The 25,577-nt window shown below is 39.4% G+C and overlaps 1 protein-coding gene across 1 annotated transcript; it reads right to left on the bottom strand.

Moving 5' to 3' along the window:
* Positions 1 to 8,347: 8,347 nt before the first annotated feature.
* LOC126262395 (uncharacterized) lies at positions 8,348 to 22,805 on the bottom strand. Its single transcript, XM_049959006.1, has 3 exons — positions 22,195 to 22,805; positions 14,173 to 14,484; positions 8,348 to 8,894 (listed from the first exon to the last, which is right to left on the bottom strand). Exons 1-3 carry the CDS (start codon positions 22,411 to 22,413, stop codon positions 8,505 to 8,507), a joined length of 921 nt encoding a protein of 306 aa, XP_049814963.1. The 5' UTR covers positions 22,414 to 22,805; the 3' UTR covers positions 8,348 to 8,504.
* Positions 22,806 to 25,577: the final 2,772 nt, after the last annotated feature.

The raw sequence follows: 25,577 nt of genomic DNA, 5'->3' as shown, positions 1-25,577 counted from the left end.
TAAAATTCCCTGTTCCAATCGTAACACTTCTCCATTATTTGCCGTAAGCTAAAGATCTGGTCCTGACAACCTCTAAGAGGCCTAAACCCACACTGATTTTCATCCAATTTGTCCTCAACTAATACTCGCACTTTCCTTTCAACAATACCTGAGAAGATTTTACCCACAACGCTGATCAAAGAGATACCTCTGTAGTTGTTACAATCTTTTCTGTTTCCATGTTTAAAGATTGGTGTGATTACTGCTTTCGTCCAGTCTGATGGAACCTGTCCCGACTCCCACGCCATTTCAATTATCCTGTGTAGCCATTTAAGACCTGACATTCCACTGTATTTGATGAGTTCCGACTTAATTTCATCCACCCCAGCCGCTTTATTGCACTGCAATCTATTGACCATTTTCTCCACTTCCTCAAATGTGATCTTATTTCCATCATCATTCCTGTCCCATTGTACATCGAAATCTGAAACATTACTGATTGTATTTTCACCTACATTGAGCAACTCTTCAAAATATTCCCTCCATCTGCCCAAGGCATCCACAGGATTCACCAGCAGTTTTCCTGACTTGTCCAAAATACTTGTCATTTCCTTCTTACCTCCCTTTCGAAGACTGCTTATTACACTCCAGAATGGTTTTCCAGCAGCTTGACCCAATATCTCCAACCTGTTTCCAAAGTCTTCCCAAGATTTCTTCTTGGATGCTGCAATTATCTCTTTGCCTTTGTTGCTTTCTTCAACATAATTTTCTCTGTCTACCGGAGTTCTAGTATGTAGCCATTTTTGATATGCCTTCTTTTTCCTTTTACAGGTTGCCTTGACTGTGTCATTCCACCAAGCTGTTTGCTTCATCCTACCTTTACACACTACTGTTCCAAGACATTCTTTGGCCACTTCTAGTACTGTGTTCCTGTAACTTGTCCATTCTTTTCCAGTGACTGCAATTGACTACATTCAACTAACTGATACCTTTCTGAAATCACTGTTATGTACTTGTGTCTGATTTCCTTATCCTGAAGTTTCTCCACTCTTATCCTCCTACACATGGACCTGACCTCCTGCACTTTCGGCCTCACAATACCAATTTCACTGCAGATTAAATAGTGATCAGTGTCATCAAAGAATCCCCTGAATACACGTGTGTCCCTCACAGCCTTCCTGAATTCCTGATCTGTTATTATATAGTCAATGACAGATCTGGTTCCCCTGCCTTCCCAAGTATACCGGTGAAATTTCTTATGTTCTGCTGGCACAGAAATCCAAGAGTTGTTTCCCGTTCCTGTTGGCCTCCATATCCTCTCCAAATTTACCCATAAACTTTTCATACCCTTCTGTTTGATTTCCAATCCTGGCATTAAAATCACCCATGAGCAGAACACTGTCCTTGTCCTTCACTCTAACAACTACATCACTGAGTGCATCATAAAAACTATCCATCTTATCTTGATCTGTCCCTTCACAATCCGAATATACTGACACAATCCTAATTTTCTTGCTAGACACTGTCAAATCTATCCACATCAGTCGTTCGTTTACATACCTTATTGCAACTACGCTGGGTTCCATTTCTTTCCTGATGAAAAGCCCTACACCCCATTGTGCTATTCCTGCTTTGACTCCTGACAGGTAGACCTTGTATTCTCCCACTTCCTCTTCTTTCTCACCCCTTACCCGAATGTCACTAACATGCAAGATAAAAACAGGAAATAACTGGATACCTTTAGGATATCCCTAATCCTACACCTGTAGAGAATATGGTAAATGTAGGAGTAGTTGGGGAAACACTGGCTGATGGTACAGTAACTTCCAGCTGCTTCAGTGAACCTTACAGTGCAATAACTAGAAGAAGGGAGCAGTGGAAGAATGAATCACTACACAATGCAGGAGGTGTAGCCTGGTTTACTGATTCGTTGAAGACAGAAAAAGGTGCTGGGGCTGGGGTGTATGGGGTACAGTCTAGACTAGAGAACACAATTTCTTTAGGAAACAGGTGGAATACTGTGTGTGTGTGTGTGTGTGTGTGTGTGTGTGTGTGTGTGTTTGTGTAGGAGAATTTGCACACATGCTATAAATATCATAGCAGCTAGAGCTGCCTCATGGTTTGAAGTCCATGTGAAACTCTTGATGCCCCAATAACCTGTTTATTAATGACGGTTCTAATTTTGATGGAAGACAATACACACATTTTCTTTAACATCTATGGCTGATTCCAAGCTATAATATTGCTCAATTTTGCTTCAATTTAGCTACTTTTATCCAGCAGCTATATCTTTTTGATGAATGTACCTTAAAATAACTGCTCAGAACACAGTGGAAGTAACTGAACTAGGATAGATACTTCTTCAGTCAAACTAGGATAAATACTTCTTCAATCAAACTGGATACTTCTATTAATGAGCTCTGCATGCAGGCTCTTACCAGAAGCATTTAGATGCAAACCATGGTATGTATGATGTGACCAATTGAGTGATGATACAACAGTTATACCCATGTCTAAAGGCTCCTCTTCCAGGGGTGCAAGATTACATCAACACTGCACTGGAAGAGTTCATAAAATGTAATGTATGTAACATGTAAAATTGACCAGACGTATCCAACCACCCTCAAAATGATAGTACAACCAACCTATGTGCATTACACAAATATAGAGTAAGCATATTCTATCTTAAACATAGAGGAATAATCTTATTAAGCAAATAAGTTCCCCAACAGAACAGCAACAAACTAGAAGAGGAATCTACAGCCAACTTGAGCTCAGGTTATCTCTGAGGCTTTTTTATCACTGTTAAGTAGATAACATTAAAAACAGTTTCCCAAGTGTCCTCTCTCTCTCTCTCTCTCTCTCTCTCTCTCTCTCTCTCTCTCTCTCTCTCTTTGCGTATCTTTGAGAACATGTCCAACAATAATTTGAAAGTTAACAAAACAATAATGTAAGCGACACACATAACCTCCTGATGAGTGAACAGATGCTGACATGCAGTGATCCCTATAGAGAAAAGAAGTTCTGAAACAACTAGCTGCTTCATAGCTAATAGAGATGCTGCATTACAGTTTGAAGACTTAATGTACATACTTTTGGACAAAAGGAAACCACTCATTGAAAATCATAAGAGTCATTGATAGGCAAACACAAAAAGAAAGATAACTTGCTATCTTTTGCAGTAATCCTTTTTCGAGCTAGAGTAAAACAAACATGCACACACACACCTATGCCGCTGCAAGGTGCCAGCTGGACTAGGCTGTGGTGGGGTTAGTGTTGGGTGAGGTGGGTAGAGGGAGAGAGAGAGAGACAGGAGGCAGGGAGAGGAACTGGGGGTGGGTGGCTAGTGGCTTTGGGGGAGGCAGCTGGTTTGTCTGTTAGGAATGCTGGAGGCAGAGGTGGCTGCTTTCACAGGCAGCCCAGCCTTCCCCCTCAGAGGCTGGGCCACCTATGAAAGCAGCCATGTTGTATATCAACTTTGCTGCAAACACTGCTGCATTTTATGTCAGTATAGTTACCAAACAGCTGGGCATCAGGATGAACAGCCAAACTGTTGCCAAGAACAAAGTTGACCACCCAATGGCGCAACATACAGCTGAGCACAACATGCTAAATTTCATTGGCTACTTCACAACCTGGGCCACCTGGATCCTTCCCTCCACCACCAGCTTCTCTGGACTACACAGCTGGTAGTTATCCTTACAACGCATCCTTCGCTCCCATAATCATCATGGCCTCAGTCTCCAGTAACCCACTGTCCCCGCACCCTCCACCCAACAATTTCCCCTTAAACTGGCTGCCTCCCTCCAAGCTGCTAGTTACTTACTCCCAGTCCCTCTCTCTGCCTCTGTCTCCCTCAACACATCTCACCTGACACTACCCTCTCCACAACCTAGTCCATCTGCCGAAATGCAGCAATGGCACTGTCTGTCCAACCGGCACCATATAGGGGAATAGATGTGTGTGTGTGTGTGTGTGTGTGTGTGTGTGTGTGCAACACTTCTGCTTTTTGGTGAGCGAGATAAGTAAAGACACTCTTCTTCCTCAACAGAAGGCTATTTTTATTATTTCTTCAGGTGGGTATAAGGTTTTTTTCCTTTATTCTTGTTGTTGGTAGTTGTGGTTACTATTTTCACTTCAATTCACATATCTTCATTATTTTACTTACCATCATTGTTATGTCTTATAGCCATTCTAAAAATCTTACCTATCTATTCAGAAGCATTGTATTTATGTTGTTTCTTGTCTTATTATACTCCAGTTTCAGCATTGTACCCATTGTCTTCTAAAATCTCATTCTTGTTTTTCGTAATGTCTGGATTTAATTTAGTTAAGTTATTTGCATGTGCTATAACCAATTTACGAAATTTCATTATACAGTGGAATCTGTCAGTAAGTTCACAAATGTTATGTATTTTCTCAGTGAAAATATGGTTAAATCCTGACCATTTATCTAATAGTATTTTAACTTTAAATGTGCAACTAAATTTAACAAATGTCCCAAGTACATACAACTATTATCTACTCAAAATTAATTTACAGAGTAAGATTTGTGAAGCAGAAATGCTTTCAATGTGTCAAAAAATGTTTTCATTGTATGTCTGCACCTTTAATTCATAATGGGGCTGGTAAAGTGTTTTTAGGAATGCATACTTTGCTCCTTTCTCTGCAAGAGTAAGCATACGTCATGGATAGTTGGTGTGAATTTGTAGTGTTCCATTTGTAATGCTGCTATTGTTTTCAGATTTAGACTGATTCTTCACAATAAAGTCTATAAGAGAGTAAATATGTTCTGAGGCTCTTGTTAGTGTGACTAATATTTAAACACTTGCATAAGACATTAATGAATGGAAGAAATAAGCCAACTTTCCTATGAATTCATCAACAAAATCGGCAATCACAAACAGAATAAGTGTTCCTGAACTCAAAAATTTGAACAGATCTATAATACGCGTTATTTCAGATTCAAATTCTGATCAATATGCACACTCAGGAGTTTTAAGTATTTTTTATCTAATTTTTTAAACAGGGACTTCAGGAACCCTGCATAAAAAATCCCATGCTAAGAGCATTGCGCAACAAGAGCGACACATTGTTGGAGGAGAGTTCTTGTCCCTTGTTTCCTGCAGATAAAATTCTGATGTGGCACTGATAACAGGTACTGGACAATGTGGGAGTGAAATGGCGTAGCAACTGGAAATGTGCTCAAAAGTTGAAGTGCCCAGGACAATATGATTCTTATGGATAAAATGTCTAAACTGCTCACAGGTTCACCTGTGAAATTCTGGTGGTATATAAAGCAAATGCAATGTTGCATTCAGTTTCTCAATGAGAAACTGTCTCAGGAGATATTTGCAGCACACCAGGCTCCCCCTGTACAAACAGCACATTATCAGGCCCCAGAGAATCATAAAGGAAAAGATACAAACATTTAAAACCACGCAGTGGGGCAACACACTTGCAGGGCTAGATTCTAGGAAATCTGGTATGTGGAAACTAGCCTGTCACATCATCAAGGAGACATATTAGTTACCAACTATAGATGGACCACCATACTCTGTGGAGGAGAAAGCTGAACTGATGGCCGGAACACTAGCAACATCTTTCACACCGAATCTGGTTCCCTCCGACCCAGCTTTCACACTTGAAATGGACCAGGAGATCACACAACTTGTTGCATACTCCACGTGCGATGAACTAAGACCTACTAGCACACATGGAATCTCACAGGTCATCAAGCATACCACAGCTAGAAAAGTCCTGATCCCAATGGTTCAAAATAATGTTCTGTAGGATTTCACAGATAAAGCTATCAAGTGCCTTACACACACTGCGAATGCCATCCTCCAACACCAACACTTCCCTAACTATTGGAAGGCAGCTAGGGTCATGATGCTCAGGAAGCCAGGAAAAAACCACTCCCTCCCACAAAATTACCAACCCATCAGCCTGCTGTGCTCGCTCAGCAAGGTTGTTGTGAAGGTAGTCCTTAAACATTGCTCTAGGCCAGAGCAGTTCGGATTCAGAAATCACCACTCAACAACACAACTCCTCTAAGTAGCGGAACATATCACAGACAGCTACAACAGGGCCTATGTTCCTGGACATCGGAAAGGCCTTCCATCATCTATGGCACAATGGACTCATTTGCCAACTCATTGATGCTGGCTTCCCTGATGGACTCATACTTCTCACACACTCATATCTCACCAACAGACACTTCTACAATAATGTTCTGGGCAAACAGTCAACACAACAGAGTATACAAATGGGTGTACCCTACGGCAGCATCCTTGAAGCCCTCCTGTTCATCAGTGACTTCACAGCTACACAAAACACAATGGTAGCCAGCCATGCAGATGACATGGCCATCCTAGTGCAAGACTGGAAACTGTCAAACATTAAATCAAGGTTACAGACTGCACTCAGAACTGCCGAACCTTGGTTGAAATGATGGTGTGTTAAAGTAAATGTTGACAAGTGTGAGGCTATTCTGTTTGCAAACCAAACAACTGCACAAACACCAAAACTGCACACAAATAACACTACACACACACCCAATGCCTTTCAGTAAGAAAGTAAGATATCTCGGTATCTGGCTGGATCAGAAACTTACATGGGGGGACTACACTAAATATGTAACCAACTGAGCAAACGTGATGCTCAAACAGCTTCACCCGATGCTCAACAGGCAAAGCACACTGAATAGGTGGGACTCGAGGTCCATGTACACAACACTAATTAGACCACTGATGACGTATGCAGCTCCAGTTCAGAGGTTAAGCAGCTCCAATATGTCTACAGTCTGCAGATCATTCAGAACAAATTGCTACGCATGATAAGTAACTCTCCACGATACACACACACTGTGCACCTTCACAGAGAATATCACCTTGAGACTCTCATGGAGGTATTTAAAAAACTTGCAATATGACTGTACTAGAAAACAAGACAGTTAAACAGTCCTTTCATCTATAACCTGGGTAACTACAATCACAACCATAATTGGAAACACAACTGCCCAAAACCACTACCACAAAGGGACAATTAACCATCTATGGATAAAACCAACACACAAAAATGACAAATACTTGTGGAACTCTGCAACGCAGTGAAATTAACTGGCACTGCCAGTTGTAAACTAGCCGACCAACTGGCAGTGCAGGGAAGCCATATAGCACACTAAATGCAAACAAACCCAAGCAAAACGCTTACACAGTGATCAATTTATGACCAATTGACCACTTATATGATGCTCTTGGCATGATACAGGTACAGACACTGCAGGTGGCCCAGGTGACTTTGCAGGTGCCCTTCCCCACCAGTGCCCCTCCTCGAATGGATCTGACACAGATGGCAAGAAAACCACTACTGCTCTTACCATCCGACCAGACTATCGCAGAGGTTTTTCTCCCTTGGCACTTGTGTTGGCACTATTTTCCCTCTGCCCTTGAAACTGCTACCCTTTGTTAGATTTTCCTCCACTATCTGTCTCCTCAATGCGACCGTGTTAGTGGGTAATCCAAACCAGATCCACAGATAACATCATGGCCCCACATTCCATGAAGTCTTCAATTAGTAACTACCAAATACGGAGGTGACAGTACACCTATTGAGATGGTCACAATGTTGATGTCATCAAGGAGGGGCTCCACCCTTTAAGAAAAAAAAATGTGTGTCCAGCCACAATGGGACAGTGCCAACAGTTTGATCAACGCTGCAAAGATGTGGGTAATGCTTATCGGAAAGGAAGCAAGATTTCGCACCATGCATTTTCCACCTTTTTGGTGCCTGAAAGAACATCTGGGGGAAATTAGATTTTGCAATGAAGAGGACATTCACATAGTGGTTCTCAGATTATTCCATGATGAAGGAGCAGAATGGTAGAATGTTCTGACCATTGTTTACAGAGACTTGGTGATTGTGTTGGAAACTAGTGTCACATATGTGTGTCACTTTGAAGTTCTACTGTCTGCAAACAGTTAAGTATAAAGAAGAAATAAGAAAAGAATGTGTTGTTCATTAGAATTCCTCAGAGTAATTTTAGCATTTGTACTATTATTGTCATATAATTTGTTACAGTGTATTTCCCATTTCTCCTAGCATCTAGCGCGTTACTTTTCAACCTCAGATCTTCTGCAACTTCCCTTTCCTTTGAAGTTTTTCCATTTCTGCTTTTTCCCCTTATGGCAAATACCAAATTTTGGGTTGTGTAATCTCAAGATTTAGTTTTTATTGGTAGCTGAATCCATCACTCCAACTTTCATCTTCAGTTCTATTTCACAAATTTGATATCCTTCTGAGTATGTTCTGCTACTAATTCTTATTTAATTTTTGAACCTTCTAAAGTAATACACTGCTGCATACATAAAATGCTATATTCTGTTTTATTTGCAAAAAATAGAACTGTAAGTGAAATCCAGGCATCACTTCCATGTTTTCACACTCCATTAAAGGCACAATGCAAAATACAAAATACAGCTTCTCATTTCAAATATTAGGTACAAAAGATATATTGGCAGCAATCACACAGAAGCAGTAGAGACATTCGAACTAGGGATAACAACCCTCGGCTTCAGTTTGTATAATAACCATCGAGAAATTTCTCCAAATGGAGAGCGATAAGTACGAACAAACTTCTCGTCTAAATGTTGTGGTGCAGGAGGGTGCCTACTTAACAAATGAACTGCAGATAAAAGTCTCCACTGTGGCCATGGAGAAGCACCGTACAGATTGGCACCCAGATTAGTAACACCAAATGCGAAATGTTCACGGTGAGCTAGCTCAGGATGCTTCTGTAATATCTGTTCTGTTGGTACTTTCCCAGCATTATAGTACCATTCCCTTGGGTGGTAGCTCCTGTAGCTATTAAGCCACATTGACAGAAACTTTGCATTCTTGCTGGCAATGAGAATCTGAAAAAGACAAGAAATTTATTTATTTATCCATGAAATCATGTTCATGAAATGGGATGCCAGTTATAGCAATTGTTGAAGGAGCATATTCATTTTTGTTATACTGATTTCCAAATACATATGTGTTTGTTACAGTAATTTTTAGACAAGAATCTCCATTTTTAAATGTATGTGTCTGATGTAGAGAGTAAAGTGTATTAGTTACCAAACTGGCTGGCCAATATTAATACATTTTGGACAAAATTAAAGATATGCATGACATACATTGATCGCCACAAATTCAACACCAGAATAAAAACAATGCTGAAGCATCACACTGGTACGGTAACATTCTTCCTGAAGGAGTTCTTATCATTTTTGACTGAGCAAGGTAATTTAGTATCAAGTATGCTGGCTACAGGCTCAGACCGTCATTGCATTTACGCAGTCTCTCATTTGTCAGATGAATGTTACCATCACCACATGTGTGGTGATCACGTACATCATTATTTCTTTTACAGAGATGGAGAGTCTTATTTATGAATGAAACAGTCTCTAGGATGTACATGCACAGCTCAGGTGATTCCCATTTCTATGGAGATTGGTTTGGTAGGTGTATATGGTGGTAATCATATCATAATCTTAACAATGAGTTTTTGCATAAAAAATATTTTCTTGTGTATAAATCACCTGAAAGGAATGCCTAATGAGATGACCAAGTTAACTGGAGCAGTGTACACAGATAGTCAAGTCATACCTTTGACTGAGAACTCTAAAGGCATAGCTGAGGCTACTCACTTTATAAAGCAGTTTATCTATGTGGATACACCACTGTAGCATGTTGTCTAGCCTAAGTCCCAGGAATTTAGTCTCACTGGCCTGTTCAATAACTTTCTTGTCTATGACTAATGATTCTATGTGGATGGTATGGTTTTTTGATGGGCAGAACAACATATGAGCTGTTTTTCTTTTTCATATTAAGTAAAAAGTAATCATAGAGGCAATACAGAAGCCTTGCACTGTTGTCAACTAAGTCAGTCCTCATCTGCTATGGAGGAGTGTAACAAGGAGGAGGTTCGTATCATCTGCAAATAACATGGGTAATGTTGAGGATAGGTGTTCTGGGAGATCATTAATAGTGAGGAAAGAGGAAGGTGCCTAATGCTGAGCCCTGTGCAGCTCCAGATGCGTCTGATATTATATGTGAACTGGCTGTTATTCTATCGTGTGCCATTATTCCTACTAGCTGCCCTCTGTTTTATAGCTAAGACTGAAACCATTTATTACGGACTCCTGTTAGAACATTAGCATTGGTGCAGTTTGTAATTGACTACATCAAAGTCATTTGTAATATAAATAAAAAGCCAGACACATAGGGCTTTCATTAAACCCATGTATTATCTAGACAATAAATGAAAAGCAAGCCTCATTGATGGATTTATTTTTATGAAAGCCGAACTGCTGTGTTGTTTGTAACGAGTCAACTTTCAAGACAGGATATTCCTCAAGTATAATTTTTTTCTATTATTTTGGATACAGTTGGGTGGACTTGTTGAACCTTATGATTTTTTCTTTTCTTGTGTGTGGAACTATTTTCCAGGTTCTGAGTGGTTGGGGGGAAATATCAGTATTCCTGGAGCAGTCACTTACATAGCACAGTAGTCAAATATTCCAACAGTAACCCATTTTTACTAGGTGAATCATAACGACCAGATGAGAGGGAATTTTTCATATTCCAATAATTAGGAGAACTTCCTTCAAAGTCGAAGGCATCTGAAAGGTGATTTGTCAGATGTTATATACTTTGAAGGGAAAAAGATTTTTTTTTTTTTTTTTTTGAGTGCGGCCAACTGAACGACTGCCAGATATTCCAGAGAAAATGTTTATTAAATTTATCACAAATACACTCCTGGAAATGGAAAAAAGAACACATTGACACCGGTGTGTCAGACCCACCATACTTGCTCCGGACACTGCGAGAGGGCTGTACAAGCAATGATCACACGCACGGCACAGCGGACACACCAGGAACCGCGGTGTTGGCCGTCGAATGGCGCTAGCTGCGCAGCATTTGTGCACCGCCGCCGTCAGTGTCAGCCAGTTTGCCGTGGCATATGGAGCTCCATCGCAGTCTTTAACACTGGTAGCATGCCGCGACAGCGTGAACGTGAACCGTATGTGCAGTTGACGGACTTTGAGCGAGGGCGTATAGTGGGCATGCGGGAGGCCGGGTGGACGTACCGCCGAATTGCTCAACACGTGGGGCGTGAGGTCTCCACAGTACATCGATGTTGTCGCCAGTGGTCGGCGGAAGGTGCATGTGCCCGTCGACCTGGGACCGGACCGCAGCGACGTCAAGACCGTAGGATCCTACGCAGTGCCGTAGGGGACCGCACCGCCACTTCCCAGCAAATTAGGGACACTGTTGCTCCTGGGGTATCGGCGAGGACCATTCGCAACCGTCTCCATGAAGCTGGGCTACGGTCCCGCACACCGTTAGGCCGTCTTCCGCTCATGCCCCAACATCGTGCAGCCCGCTTCCAGTGGTGTCGCGACAGGCGTGAATGGAGGGATGAATGTAAACGTGTCGTCTTCAGCGATGAGAGTCGCTTCTGCCTTGGTGCCAATGATGGTCGTATGCGTGTTTGGCGCCGTGCAGGTGAGCGCCACAATTAGGACTGCATACGACCGAGGCACACAGGGCCAACACCCGGCATCATGGTGTGGGGAGCGATCTCCTACACTGGCCGTACACCACTGGTGATCGTCGAGGGGACACTGAATAGTGCACGGTACATCCAAACCGTCATCGAACCCATCGTTCTACCATTCCTAGACCGGCAAGGGAACTTGCTGTTCCAACAGGGCAATGCACGTCCGCATGTATCCCGTGCCACCCAACGTGCTCTAGAAGGTGTAAGTCAACTACCCTGGCCAGCAAGATCTCCGGATCTGTCCCCAATTGAGCATGTTTGGGACTGGATGAAGCGTCGCCTCACGCGGTCTGCACGTCCAGCACGAACGCTGGTCCAACTGAGGCACCAGGTGGAAATGGCATGGCAAGCCGTTCCACAGGACTACATCCAGCATCTCTATGATCGTCTCCTTGGGAGAATAGCAGCCTGCATTGCTGCGAAAGGTGGATGTACACTGTACTAGTGCCGACATTGTGCATGCTCTGTTGCCTGTGTCTATGTGCCTGTGGTTCTGTCAGTGTGATCATGTGATGTATCTGACCCCAGGAATGTGTCAATAAAGTTTCCCCTTCCTGGGACAATGAATTCACGGTGTTCTTATTTCAATTTCCAGGAGTGTATGTTTTATTGGTTGGCCAATATATGTTTGTTCCTTTTTAATTATGAGTGTTTTCCATGGAATTATAACTGATGGTGATAAAGTTAATCTCAGACTTACCTGGAGGTCTAAAAAAACTTAACAGCAGTCAGTTTCTTAGATACATCATCCTATAGCAAATTTTCATATCTTGTTCGGTAAAACAATTATATATTCCTTCCACACTATCAGTAACTGCCATCAAAATAAGACCATCGAATAACAAAGATAAAACCTAAGAATAGTTGCTTAATTTCAGAACTAATTTATTATATTATGATATCAGCACAAATTACTTTTGTTTTGTGGAAGATGGCTATTCAGGGGCTCTTTGCATAAAATACATAAGATGTAACTAGATTCTCACATGTCATGAAAAGGAATTTGGTATCACATTATTACCAACTGGCTTGTATCTATTTACTTTCATGGTCACTTTCACAGCTTTTCAGTTCACAGTTTTTTTAATGTTATCATGTATTGTTCAAATGCAAATCTTCAGATTTTCACATTGGTGTATTAATTCCTGAGTCACTGAGTAGTATGGGGTATTCCACTGATGGAAATAATATTCTGGTTGCCAATTATGGTTGCTAACTGTCACACAAACATACAAAACTGCACAATCACATATTGCTGGTACATGTCATGACTCTTTTTGTACGTGGCCCTGCCCTTCATTTATAGTTTTTATAGACAGTACCCTGCCTGCCTGCTCAAAAAACAGATTTCCTGTATTGTTTCAGCCCATGACACCAATAAACCTACCACAACTACTTCCTGATCAAGACTCCTCTCATCACGTAGGCACTGTAAAACTCAAATGTATCCTTCTCTAGGGCTTCAACTACCTCTTTAGGTAGCCTAGAGCGACAAGTATAGTACCCAAAGCTCTACCTTTATTCCTAAGAGTGGGATTCTGTTGCATACCCAACCTCCACAATATTTCTGTCCATCCTTAGTTGAAAAATCATTCTCCAAGAGTAAAACTTATGCAATATACCTATAAACCATGTCCAACAGCAACCACTCAGAGGCAGGACAATGTGAGCAGGGTGCTACATGTTATATCGACAGGGCTATGTGAGCAGACATTTTATGCAGGTATGTCAGATAATCAGCTGTCTACCAATGTATGAGCTTGACCACCCAGTTACCGAAGCCAGTATCTTGCATACAACACCTATGAATTCAGAATAGCTGTATATAATGGAGCTGTCTTTTTCAGCATATCATTTTTCTTGCAAAATCCACTTCATCTCAACTTTCTCTAACACACATCCCTGAACAAACCCTTCCCACTGTCTTGCCTCACCCTTCCCTCTCACAATTTTCTATTCCATTCCAGTTCTGACACTGTACTCTCCTGTGCCCTATCATCTCTCTCTCTCTCTCTTTCACTCCCCCCCCCCCTTACACTAACTTCTGTCTCCCAATCTTTTCACCTACCCCTGCATCTGCCTCTCCAGACAGCTGCTCATAAACAGGGCTTCCCTGACCATACCGATGTGTGTTTAGCGTCTGTGTGATAAAAGTGTTGGTACTTCTTTTTTTTCCCCTTAAAATAGCCACCCTTAGGTATGTATCTTCTTGTTCTTTCACTGATTTTTCTCAAGCAATACCTTCTCAGCTCTCCCCTCCCCCTCTTGTTTGTGCCTCCACCTCCCCCTTATCTTGTGTATGAACTCTCCAAACTAGTAGTACTTTTCAACATAATTGTTTCCCATTACTGCTTGTTTGTACTACATTCCATTTGCTATGGCATCCATTTATCAAATTTAATCCTTATATAAAAAACAGATTTACTTTAGTATGCGCGGAATAGGTTTTTAACTATTACAAAGTCCTAAATAGTGCTCTCATCATTTTTTTGCTATCGTTTCCTGTATTTAATTTTCATCTTAGAATGATGATATTTAAATGGTAATCTACTCCAACAACATGTTTCAATATAAATTTTTGGTACCTGATTTCCAATGTATTCACCATATGGCCATGCAACAACCATTTCGGAATTTCTGTATCTATCTAGAGAACGTAGAACAAGCATGTCTGTGTCCAAATAAATTCCTCCATGCTGCATCAGTATCTGAATCCTTGCAACATCTGCAGAATGGTACACTGAACTCAATCGTTGACCAAACACATGTGTTGGTTGCTCAAGAAGAGACACATGGATACTGGTGTCATTAAATGGTGCTGACTTAATAGCCAACCAGTAATTCCCTCCAAAATCTGGGCTGTCAGAATGTATTATGAGTTGCTCCGGTTTCTGCACCTAAAATTGGAAGCCATAGTGTGAATTAACGCTAAATTTTATTTTGTTATTTGTGTGTTGAGAAAAATATTATTACTATTATCATTATTTATTATTATTAATGTGGATGTGGAATGACTAGTGAAATGTCACAGGGAAATTAAAATAAGAATTGCAATGACCAAAGAAATTCTTATAGAAAAAAAATAATTACTCATGTATCCTCAGATAATGTGAAATGCAGTGTCCAGAACCTTTCAAATCATGAATGTAGAGGAAGAAAGAGAAAGTTTGAAATGAAAAGGCAGACTAAGAAATGAGGAGATATTAAAACAGTGAATGAGAAACAGCATTTACTAAGAACGTGTAACAACAGTATGGGAAGAAAATGGCTAGGGAATTTTAATGTGTCTGTTTCTCAATTTATTTTGTAATTTATTTGTGTGAAACATGTAATTACATGCATAGCAATTGGTAGTACAATACAACAGTATAAAATCTAATTTTACTTTATAATAGGAACTTAAGAATGTAGTCCAAATTATTTGATATAATAATACTATAGATTCTAGTTTCTGCAGTAGGCTATAGAAGCACTGCTCAATGAACCGCGATTTTAGATGTTTTTTGAATGTCTCTCCAGTTATTACCTTCAGTTCATTTGGCAGTGCATTGAAGTATTTTGCTCCATTAATATATGGACTGTTTGCTGTTTTTTTTTTTTTCAGTCTTCTGTGTATCATATGGTAATTTTGTACTTGACTAGTTTTGTGATCATGAATCTCTGCATTACAACATGTATATTTCTTATCTTCTACAGTTAATACTGTTGTTTCAAACATATACATACAATAGATAGTCAGAATTTTAAATTCTGTAAACAATCCCTTACATGATGTTCTAGCATCTTTTTTACCTAATATTCTCAAGGCTCTTTCCTGGAGTTTAAATACTCCGCCTACATGAGTTTTGGAAGCCCTGCCCCACAATGAAAGACCATATGCTAGAAATGGATGTATTAAACCAAAATACATCATCCTCATTGTTTGGGTATTGACGTATGGAGCTATTCTTCTTAAAACATATAGGCTAGATGATAGCCTTGCACATACATTGTCAATTTGTTGTGTCCATAGTAGTTTTCTATCTATGCATACACCTAGTAATTTACACCCACTGCAGATTTTCCCTAAAATATTACTATCTTGAGAAAAAGTACAAGTTTGCAAACCACCAACATTGAAGGGGATTATATTTGTTTTTTGTAAGTTGACTTTTAGATTGTCATTTTCAAACTTTTCCTTTGCAATATCTATATTTTTTTTACCTCTATGCCGAGATTAGGAATATCGTTTCCCCAACAAAGGCCTGAAGTGTCATCTGCATACACTGTAATGAAGGTATCAGTTTTTACTATCTTTGGGAAGTCATTAACGTAACATAAAAAGGAAGGGACCAATTATCAATCCCTAATACACACCAAATTTAATATTCCTGACCCTTGATGTATAACTTTTTAATGTTTCTCCATTATTGTGTGAGACTGAGATACACTGTCTTCTGTTTTTTTAAATATGATGTGATGAGCTGCAATAGTTTTCCACTTATGCCATCTCTGGCCAGTTTTGACAGAAGTACCTTATGATCAACCCTATCAAAAGCTTTTGATAGGTCTAGGAAAACTCCAGCTACTTGCATGCCTTCATCAATTCTGTCAAGAGCTTTCAGCATAAATTGAAGTGTTGCAGTCATGGTGCTACGACCACTTCTGAAACCATGCTGAAAATCTCCCAGGATGTTGTGCTTATTATAATGCTCTAACATATATTTCAGAATTATTTTTTCAATTAACTTGCTAAAAATTGAAGTTAAAGTGAGTGTTCTGTAATTTTCTACTAGTTGTTTATCACCTTCTTTGTCGAGAGGTTTAACAATGGCTAATTTTAGTATGTCAGGGAACACTCCTCCTTTTAAGACACTATTTATTAGATGCACCAAAGGATATACTAGATCGGTTTTGCACTGTTTAAGTAAAAATGGAGAAATTTCATCCCAGCCAGCGGATTTTTTGTTTTTACATTCTCTGATGTCGGAGGAAGGTAACGGCAAACCACCTCCACTAGGACCTTGCCTAGTACAGCAGTGCAGGTCTCCCGCATTGTCCCCTACGCTCTGTCAAGGAGTATGGGACTTCACCATCATCATCATCATCACCACATTCTCTGATGAGCTGCAAAATATCCTTGATTTCAAGTTCATGGAGTTGATTAGCTTCTGAATTGTCCTCAGTAAGACTTCCAACAGGTACTTTATCTGTGGTACAAAAGTCAGATTCTATGATATCTATGAAATAGTCATTAAAAAGTTACTGATCTCTTGAGGATTGGTGGCATCAATATTGTTATTAGATATCTGTATGTTGATATTACCTGTTAATTTTGTTTTAGTGTCTCTTATTTCATTTACTATTGACCAGCAGGTCTTGGAGATACAATCTGAATTTTGTAATCTCAAGTTGATCTTTTCAGCCTTCAATCTGTTGACTTGCTTGCGAAACTGGTACTTTTATTGTTTGTATTTATCCCTGTGCTCCTTGTTTTTGGTCTCTCTTTGTATCATATACATTTCTTCCATTTTTTTCTTTCAGTTCTTTGGTAGAATTATCAAATGCCACGGGTCTAAACTGTATTGCCTTATTAATATTTATCTTTCTGATGGGAATAGTATTATTTAGATGATAAGATAATGTATCTAGAAAGGCATCCCATTTATTATTCACTCCTTCGACTTGAAATACTAGATGCCAAGATTCATGACCAAGGCTCTCTCTCTTAATACTGAGGTTCTTAGTGAACTGCAGTAGACAGAGATATACATGGTTAAAGTATGTAAAACTTATTGAGTCTTTAATTCTTTGTTCTAGCATTTTGATCATTACTGCAAAAGATATAGTTACTGAAGGTGGATGCAGTGCTGTAAACACTTTTTGCACCCCAGCATATGTGGATTTCTGAGATATCCTTTGTACCTTCCAATCCTGAGTGTACACTGAAAAATCTGTGGATTTGTGCCGGAGGTGGAGAGTTGCAAACAACTGATGAAGTCATCCCATTCTGGCTTTTCGTATGGAATTGCTACACTTTACTACCTGACCCATACATAACAAGGCAGTGTGTCCAAAACATTGGCATTTGTAGCAATCACAGTGAATTAGAAATGGTTGTTTATACCTTCATCTGTAAAAAATCAGCCTTGATGTATTCTTTGCGAGACTGACACACTGAATGAGAGTTTGAAAGGGGCTGTCTCCTTTAGTTTTCCATTGGTGCACTGCATCATTTTCCTTCCTTAAATTCGGCATTCCTTCACCCTGTTATTCTTCTTTTTACTGCAACCTACACCCTTCTCAATCTGCTTATTATATTCATCTTTTATCTCCCTCTGGCAAAAATCAAACACACAAGTGTGTGTGTGTGTGGGGGGGGGGGGGGGGGTTTGTTGATGAAGGCCTTAATGGCCGAAAGCTTTAATTGTGAAGTCTTTTTGTTGTTCCTATCTGCGACTCAGCATCTCTGCTATATGGTGAGTGGCAATTTTCCTTCTCATAATATTGTTTTATCTCCCTCTACAGTTTTTAACTGCCACACTTCCCTCCAATACTAAATTGGCGATCCCTTGATGTCTCAGCATGTGGCATGTCAACCAATCGCTTCCTTTAATCAAGTTTTGTCACGAATTTCTCATCTCTTCATTTCCATTCAGTACCTTCTCACGTTACAAGATCGACCCACCTGATCTTCAACATTCTTCTGTAGCACCACATTTCAGAAGGTTTTATTTTCTTTTTGTCTAAACTGCTTATTGTTCGTGATTCACTTTCATACGTGGGTACACTCCAGACAAATGTTTTCAGAAATGTTTTTTTTTTTTGTTTTGTTTTGCCAGTCTACTTTTTATATCCTCTCTACTTTGACTGCCCAAATAGCAAAACTATTCTACTACTTTTAAGTGTCTCGTTGCCTTAACTCCCTTAGCATCATGTGATTTAATTTGGCTACATTCCATTATTCTTGTTTTGCTTTTGTTGATGTTCATCTTATATCTTCCTTTCAAGACACTGTCCATACTGCTCCTCCAAGTCCTTTGCTGTCTGTGACAGAATTAGTGTCATCTGCACACCTCTCAATGTTTTTATTTCTTCTTCCTGAAGTTTAATTCCTATTCTAAACTTTTATTTTGTTTCCTTTATAGCTTGCTCAATTACGTATTGAGTAACATAGGGGCTAGACTACAATCCTGTCTCACTTCTTTCTCAACTACTGCTTCCCTTTCATGCCCCTTGACTCTTATAACTGCCGTCTGGTTTCTGCACAAGATACGAATAACCTTTTGTTCCTTGTATTTAACCCCTGCTACCTCCAGAATTTCAAAGTGAGTATTCCAGTCAGCACCGTCAAAAGCTTTCTCTAAGTTTACAAATGCTTCACACAGTGAAATGTGGACATTAAGCACGAAAACCTTTTTCAAAGTGAGGGCTGCTCAGCAAGCAATAGTGACGTATGTGTTCAGGTTAACACCGTGGAAAGAAAAACCTATAATTGGCTCACGGTAAAAAGCCAGAGTGGAAGACTTAATTATTCCTGAAATGGAAATGAAGTGAAGGTGAGTAGAATACATGGTCAACTGACCAAGGAAGTTCCTCATTAAATTACTATAGATTAGGAAAAAGGAGGAAAGGAAGGTAAGTTTAATGTCACCCTGGTGGTGTGGTCATTACAAAAGGCAAACAGCTCTGTTCGGTTAATTGTGGTGAAAAATATTTGCCTTGTACTTTTCAAATAATCATCCCAGCATTTACCTTAACTGATTCAGGTAAACTACAGAATACTGAAACCTGGAGAGCCAAGTGAGGATTTGTATAACTGTTCTCTTGAAAGAAAATCCTGTCTCTCAACCACTGCACCACCTCACATAGTGAAATGAGAACAGACCAAAAAAATGACATTGATAAACATGCAGGAGCACCATGGATATGCGTAGCCTCTGCCAGGCACTTGAATGTGATTTGCAGAGTATCCATGTAGACGTAGATGTAGAATATATTAATGTGTGGAGTTTAGAAAAGGCCTTCATCCAGCAGTGGATATCAATTTATTGACGATCATTTATAATGCCCCTGACCCTTTTCTACTGTCCCCTCAATTGGGAGGGGAGAGGGGGTCACTAGCAGCCCATTTATTTGTGATAGGGATTGGCAGCAGTGATTAGCTGCAGATCTGGAACACCAGTGATTCCATTTTCTCTTTGACATGCCGGGACGGGGTGGGGTGGGGGTATTCAATGACAGGAGATTACATAATGAAGAATTCTTATGAGGAAGCATGGATGGACAAAAGGTCAAAGACTGAAGAAAATACCAACTAACAGAATTTCAATAGTATAGTAGAGCTGGTGAAAGATGATTCCTGACAGCTGGTAGCACTGTTCCCAGCTGGCAACTGCTAAGTACAAATTGCTGTAGACGAAAACAATAGCCATCTAGAGACGTGCTACAGCACTGTGGCTTTACCATAGAGGAGTTTACAAAATGACTTTCATCAGTCGTTGATCATCTTGTGAATGCTGCAATTCTTCTTATTTCCGTGCTTGCTGATAAAATTGGAGAGGAATTGTACCTTACGCAAGACATCTTTGTAGTTTTGTTTTCACCCAGAGATGTTTCAGCACTTTCTGTGCTATCTTCAATGTGTTTATTTGTTTATTTTCCTTGTCACGTGGAGCTACTGGATATTTATGCTAGTAGCTTTACATCTACTGCCCAGTCTTAAGCTTGTCATAGTTTTGGACATTGGCGTGTTTTTACTTTTTTTGTATTGAGATAACATGCTTATTTCTTTCACCTTTGTTGTTACATATTCATTTTATGTGGTTTCTTGGTCATGCTTGGTGTATAAAATGAATGTGTAACAACAAAAGCAAATGAAATACACACGTTATCTCAACACAAAAAAGTAAATACACAACAACATCAAAAACTATGACAAGTTCTTGATTGCATAGTAAACCTAAAGCTACTAGCATAACTATCCAATAACTCCATATGAGAAGCAAAATAAAAACACTGAAGATAGCACAAGTGCTGAAACATGTCTGGGCGAAAAGATGGAATTCCTCTCCAATCTATACTGTGGCAGCTGTAATTAGCACACTGCAATTGTCAGGCTCTTCTTTTGCCAACTCTACTTCAACATTTTACTTCAACACTTAAAACTGCTAGGCATTATTACTTTTTATTGTGGAGATAGTGTCTGATGTTCTCAAAATGTCAATATGGTTAATAATTATTGGAATCTTGTCTTTGTAATTTTTAATTTCACATCGTGTGGATTGATGGTTTAGACAACAAGGTTTAATATTCAACCCCTGACCCAGGCAATATTTTTTTTCTCATCACTTATTGGTATTTTCACACTTTGCACTGTTTTGTGTACATGGAAAATGCAGACTTGAAGAGTGATTCAGATTCCATGTTGAATACTGTCGCTATAACAGGGCAATTGAATTAAAAATGTTGGAAGGCAAGGGCATACCAACTCCAATAGGACTTTGACAGTAAAGCACTGTTATGTTGAAACATACCTTCAGATTGGTGAAAGGTTTGTTTGATTACTAGTGTGTGATAATGCCACCCACCACCCCTCCTACCTTTTCCAGAAATGTTGGTTGTGATGAAAATGATTTGTCTGTTGTGTAATGTGAGGTCTAGGAAGGTGACAGCAGGGTGTGTGTTAGTGAAGCCAATGAATTTGAATGTGAAATAAAGGTTCTGAAAACAAGATGATCTGTAGCTTAGCCTGAAGTCAGTGTTAACACACTAAACTCAGAAAATTTGTATTAGATAGTAAACAGTCCTACAATATTTTTGTATCTATTAACATCTATGTATCATACATAAACTACAGAAATGCATGTGGGCACAGTGTAACTTTCAGCTTGCTTTGCTTATCACCTTTGTTTCATTTAATTATTGATAAGGGGACACCACTGTGTATGCGAGTAACTTTTGTCATCCTTTCTTGCGTAAGAACTGCTTGCTTCACACAGATCTCAGTAGGAAAAAGAAAAGACGGACAAGTGAACTCTGAATGTTTATTTGGCAGCAGGATTATTACATAACATGGATTTCAGTTAGACATTTGTATAGCACATGAACAGACAGATAAATGTGGTGATGTTTTTAATTTCCTGAAGTGAACATTCATAGATAATTTATCCTTTTTCACATAAACATGATTTGCTTAATCCTGTTTTTAGAAATACCAGGAACCTTTGTATGATAAGCAGCAACAGAGGATTTCTGTTTGGCAAGTATGTGACACACAATTAACTGTTTTTCCTTTTGCATGTATCGCTTACTGACTGGAGCTGGGGCTGACACATGTAGTGGTGCTAGTAGTAGTAGTAGTAGTAATCTTACATTTCTGTAATTGTAATCATTTGTCAGGAACAAACTCCGAAATGTCTGAACTATTCTGAGTACACCTAGCCACTGAACAGTCGTTCAGGTCTGTCGATGTGAACGTATTATTCTTACAAAATGTTTGTGCTATGAATTGATTTGTGTGTTCTGGTACGTGCAGAACGTTGCGTCACGGACGATAGTTGTGTTAAAATAAAACGAATTAAAAAATAGAATCGCCTATTGACGATTGCTTTTGTCTATATACTTACCTTTAACACAGACAGGATACTCAGATACGATATAAAGTCAAGTGAATTTTTACCAAATATTATGTAGTGTACAATGTTCGGCACACAGTCTTTAGTACATGAATTAGCGTCACGTAGTTCAAACCGGTCATTATTTGTCCAGTAAAACCATGAAACTGCAGACACAAGAAATAGTACAAAACTCCCAGCCTGTAAAATAATTTTTGATCGAGGCAGCATTTGGCTTCACCAAAAAAGCAAACCAGCGAAATGATCTATTTTTTATAATTACAGTTCTAGTGTTACGTTGATCTCATTATACTGAAAGTATTTTAACTGGTGAGCAACAATCGCCACACTTGAACTCAGCTACCTTCAACTACGGTATACAGTATAAACACATTTCCAGTCTAGTTTACTTTTTTTGCGACGTGACATAGCCATCTTTTTTTCAAATATACCCGCTGGAATCGAATATGTTTCTCGCACGTAATTAGTTGTTACTTCTTCAGGTCTAATATTATTTTGTTGCAGTTCGTAGAGAAATAAAAGTACATACACATCTCGCAACAACCAATATTAAGATATCTCTCAATTAAAGGTACGCGCGCGCCACATTGAGTTCAATATAGTTTAAATTAGCTGACATTTGGCATTTAAAAACCCCTTTAATACGATCGACTTATCTCAATTGGTTACTCGAAACGAAGGTGTGTAGTACAGCGCCTCTGGCGTTTTATTTCTGTACTAGAGCACTGCATAATGCCCAGCATAAGCGTAGCTGAAGATCGTGAATAAAAAGGAAAATGTAATTTATTTTCGGAAGTAAGGAGAATATTCTCAGGTTCGTATGAATAAAATGTGTTGGAGAATATACGTCACTTGAGAAAGTTCTCAGTTTGCGTAAGAGGGTGGCGGAAGTAGCTCCGCGCGAAGAACCTCCTCCGATTTCGCATGAATCTTATCTTAATATATAAAATTCACGTGTCACAGTGCTAGTTGCCATACTCCTCCGAAACGGCTCGATCGATTCTGAAGAAATTTTACATGTATATTCAGTAGGTCTGAGAATCGGTCGTAATCTATTTTTCATACCCGTAAGTGATAAGGGTGGTCCACCACAAACATTTTTTCTTATTTTTTGGACAGAACTTTTTATTTTTTTATGATGTGGCATTAAAAAATACACACAACCCTAAACTTTCACCCTTCTACCACCAACCCCTATTTTTTAATAGCGATTTTAGTAATTTAACAATTTTCAACCCCGGTCGATAGCTGATCAATTATCACTTGATGAGTTATCCCCGCCAGGTGTCTTCCAGTGAAAGTCTTTCACTATTCGATAGATAGGTAATTGAAGAAAACTTATCAGAAGCAACGACTCGAATATCCATCTTTGAATCGACATAACTAGACCGAGAAATTTAACTAGGTAGCACGCATTATTCGCCATACCGACATTTAGATCTAGCGCACACGCATCGATTTTTATCGTACGGAAATATATCGTACGACCAAATTCTTTTCGTGGAACAAAGAGATTCCTATGCTCTCCTTTGTTCCTCTAAAAGAATTTAATCGTACAATATTTTTACGTACGATAAAAATCCATGCGTGTGCGCTTGGCCTTATTCATAATGCTGTTTGTATGCTCATGGACGAGCCGTGTATCGGCTGCGATTGCTAAATCCACGCGATCTACCGAAGAAGCACTAATATAGTGGCCAATCGCGTTATCTAGCATAGAAACGCTAGAACTAATAGTGGCCGATGTACAATTAAAGAATAAATACATTATTACTATAGTGGCCAATCGCGTTATCTTCCGTAGAAACGCTGGAACTAATAGTGGCCGATGTACAATTAAAGAATAAATACATTATTACTATACCAGTACTGTTTTTCATCATTGAGTTATTCAGTTTGTTCTATTTATGTGACTTTTGTACAGTGAACAATGCCAAAAATACGCAAAGGGGCTTCTTTGGGGCGTCAAACACGTAAAGCTGCAGGCATGCGAAATACAAGAGACCAAAGGAGAAGAACAAATCCAGCAAGGTAATAGTAATGCGCGTGTGAGCATGCCTCAATTGCGTCAAGCAGAATCAGAAGATGCACGAGTTGAACAGAATGAACAAAGAAGATAGAACAAAGACAAGAATGTCGTTTCATAGTTAACCGACGCAGAGCAAATGAACAACAACGCCAACAGGTACATCGATCATTTACATCTGATTCATTACTGCGTCTGGCATTCGAGTATGAGTCCGATATTCAATATTATGCTCATAAAAAAGTGGTAATTGGTGCTATGGACAAGGAGTGTCATTATCTTAAATTTAAAAATGAGCCAGCTGGGATGTGTTGTGCGTCAGGAAATTTGTAACTACCTGCAATTGATACACCACCTGAACCATTGCATGGTTCACTTATTAGCACAGATCCACGTTCTAACCTGTTCCTGAAGTCAATTTGAACATTCAATTCATGTTTCCAAATGACATCATTCGGAGCAACAGAAATAGTTAAGAATAATGCTGTAAATGGTCAACAATTCAATTCAACATTCAAAATCAAAGACCAAATTTATCACTAAGTGGGCTCATTGCTGCCAATGCCAAACAAACCACATAAATTTTTAGATATCTACTTTATGGGCAGTGAGGATGCACGCGTGGGTAACTTCAATTCACTTTTTGCCAGACGCCTCGTCGGCGATGTAGACACACTATTGAATGAGCACAATGAATTGTCGAAAATATTCAAATCACACATGCACAAATTGTAAAGCGATAATCACGCTATTGTCATCAATCCTGATAAAACACCTGTTGGAGAGCACATTCGTAGATTCAATGCACCTGTTGCTGACGACGTTTCTGGAATCATGGTTGGCAGTTGTACACGAGAAATCGTGAATCGTAGAAGAAATAATAATCAATATCTGCTAATGTTCTGGAAGGGACAAGACTGATATTGCATAAATATTAAACGAGATCCCACAACAGGTACTACATTCATTATAAACTTGATCATTACTCAACTAACAAAAAAACTTGGTTTATTAATCTTAATTTATTATTGAACTTAACTAATGTTAATGAATATCCATTAATGCCGGCCGAAGTGGCCGTGCGGTTTAAGGCGCTGCAGTCTGAAACCGCAAGACCGCTACGGTCGCAGGTTCGAATCCTGCCTCGGGCATGGATGTTTGTGATGTCCTTAGGTTAGTTAGGTTTAACTAGTTCTAAGTTCTAGGGGACTAATGACCTCAGCAGTTGAGTCCCATAGTGCTCAGAGCCATTTGAACCATTTTTATCCATTAATGTTTATTACAGGAGCCGAAACAAATAAGAGCGTTAGTTTGAAGGATTATTATGCATATCGGTTGATGATTAGAC

The sequence above is a fragment of the Schistocerca nitens genome, chromosome 6 (assembly GCF_023898315.1).
Source record: "Schistocerca nitens isolate TAMUIC-IGC-003100 chromosome 6, iqSchNite1.1, whole genome shotgun sequence".
NCBI lineage: Eukaryota > Metazoa > Arthropoda > Insecta > Orthoptera > Acrididae > Schistocerca > Schistocerca nitens.
The sequence above is the reverse complement of the archived record's forward strand: the minus strand, read 5'-3'. Positions and strand labels throughout refer to the sequence as shown.

Coding starts and splice junctions, on each gene's coding strand:
- LOC126262395 (XM_049959006.1), bottom strand. CDS start 22,413: ATGCTGCCTCGATCAAAAATTATTTTACAGGCTGGGAGTTTTGTACTA. Junction 14,485..22,194: donor GTATCCTGTCTGTGTTAAAG/GTAAGTATATAG, acceptor TTCCAATTTTAG/GTGCAGAAACCGGAGCAACT. Junction 8,895..14,172: donor GTGAATACATTGGAAATCAG/GTACCAAAAATT, acceptor TGTCTTTTTCAG/ATTCTCATTGCCAGCAAGAA.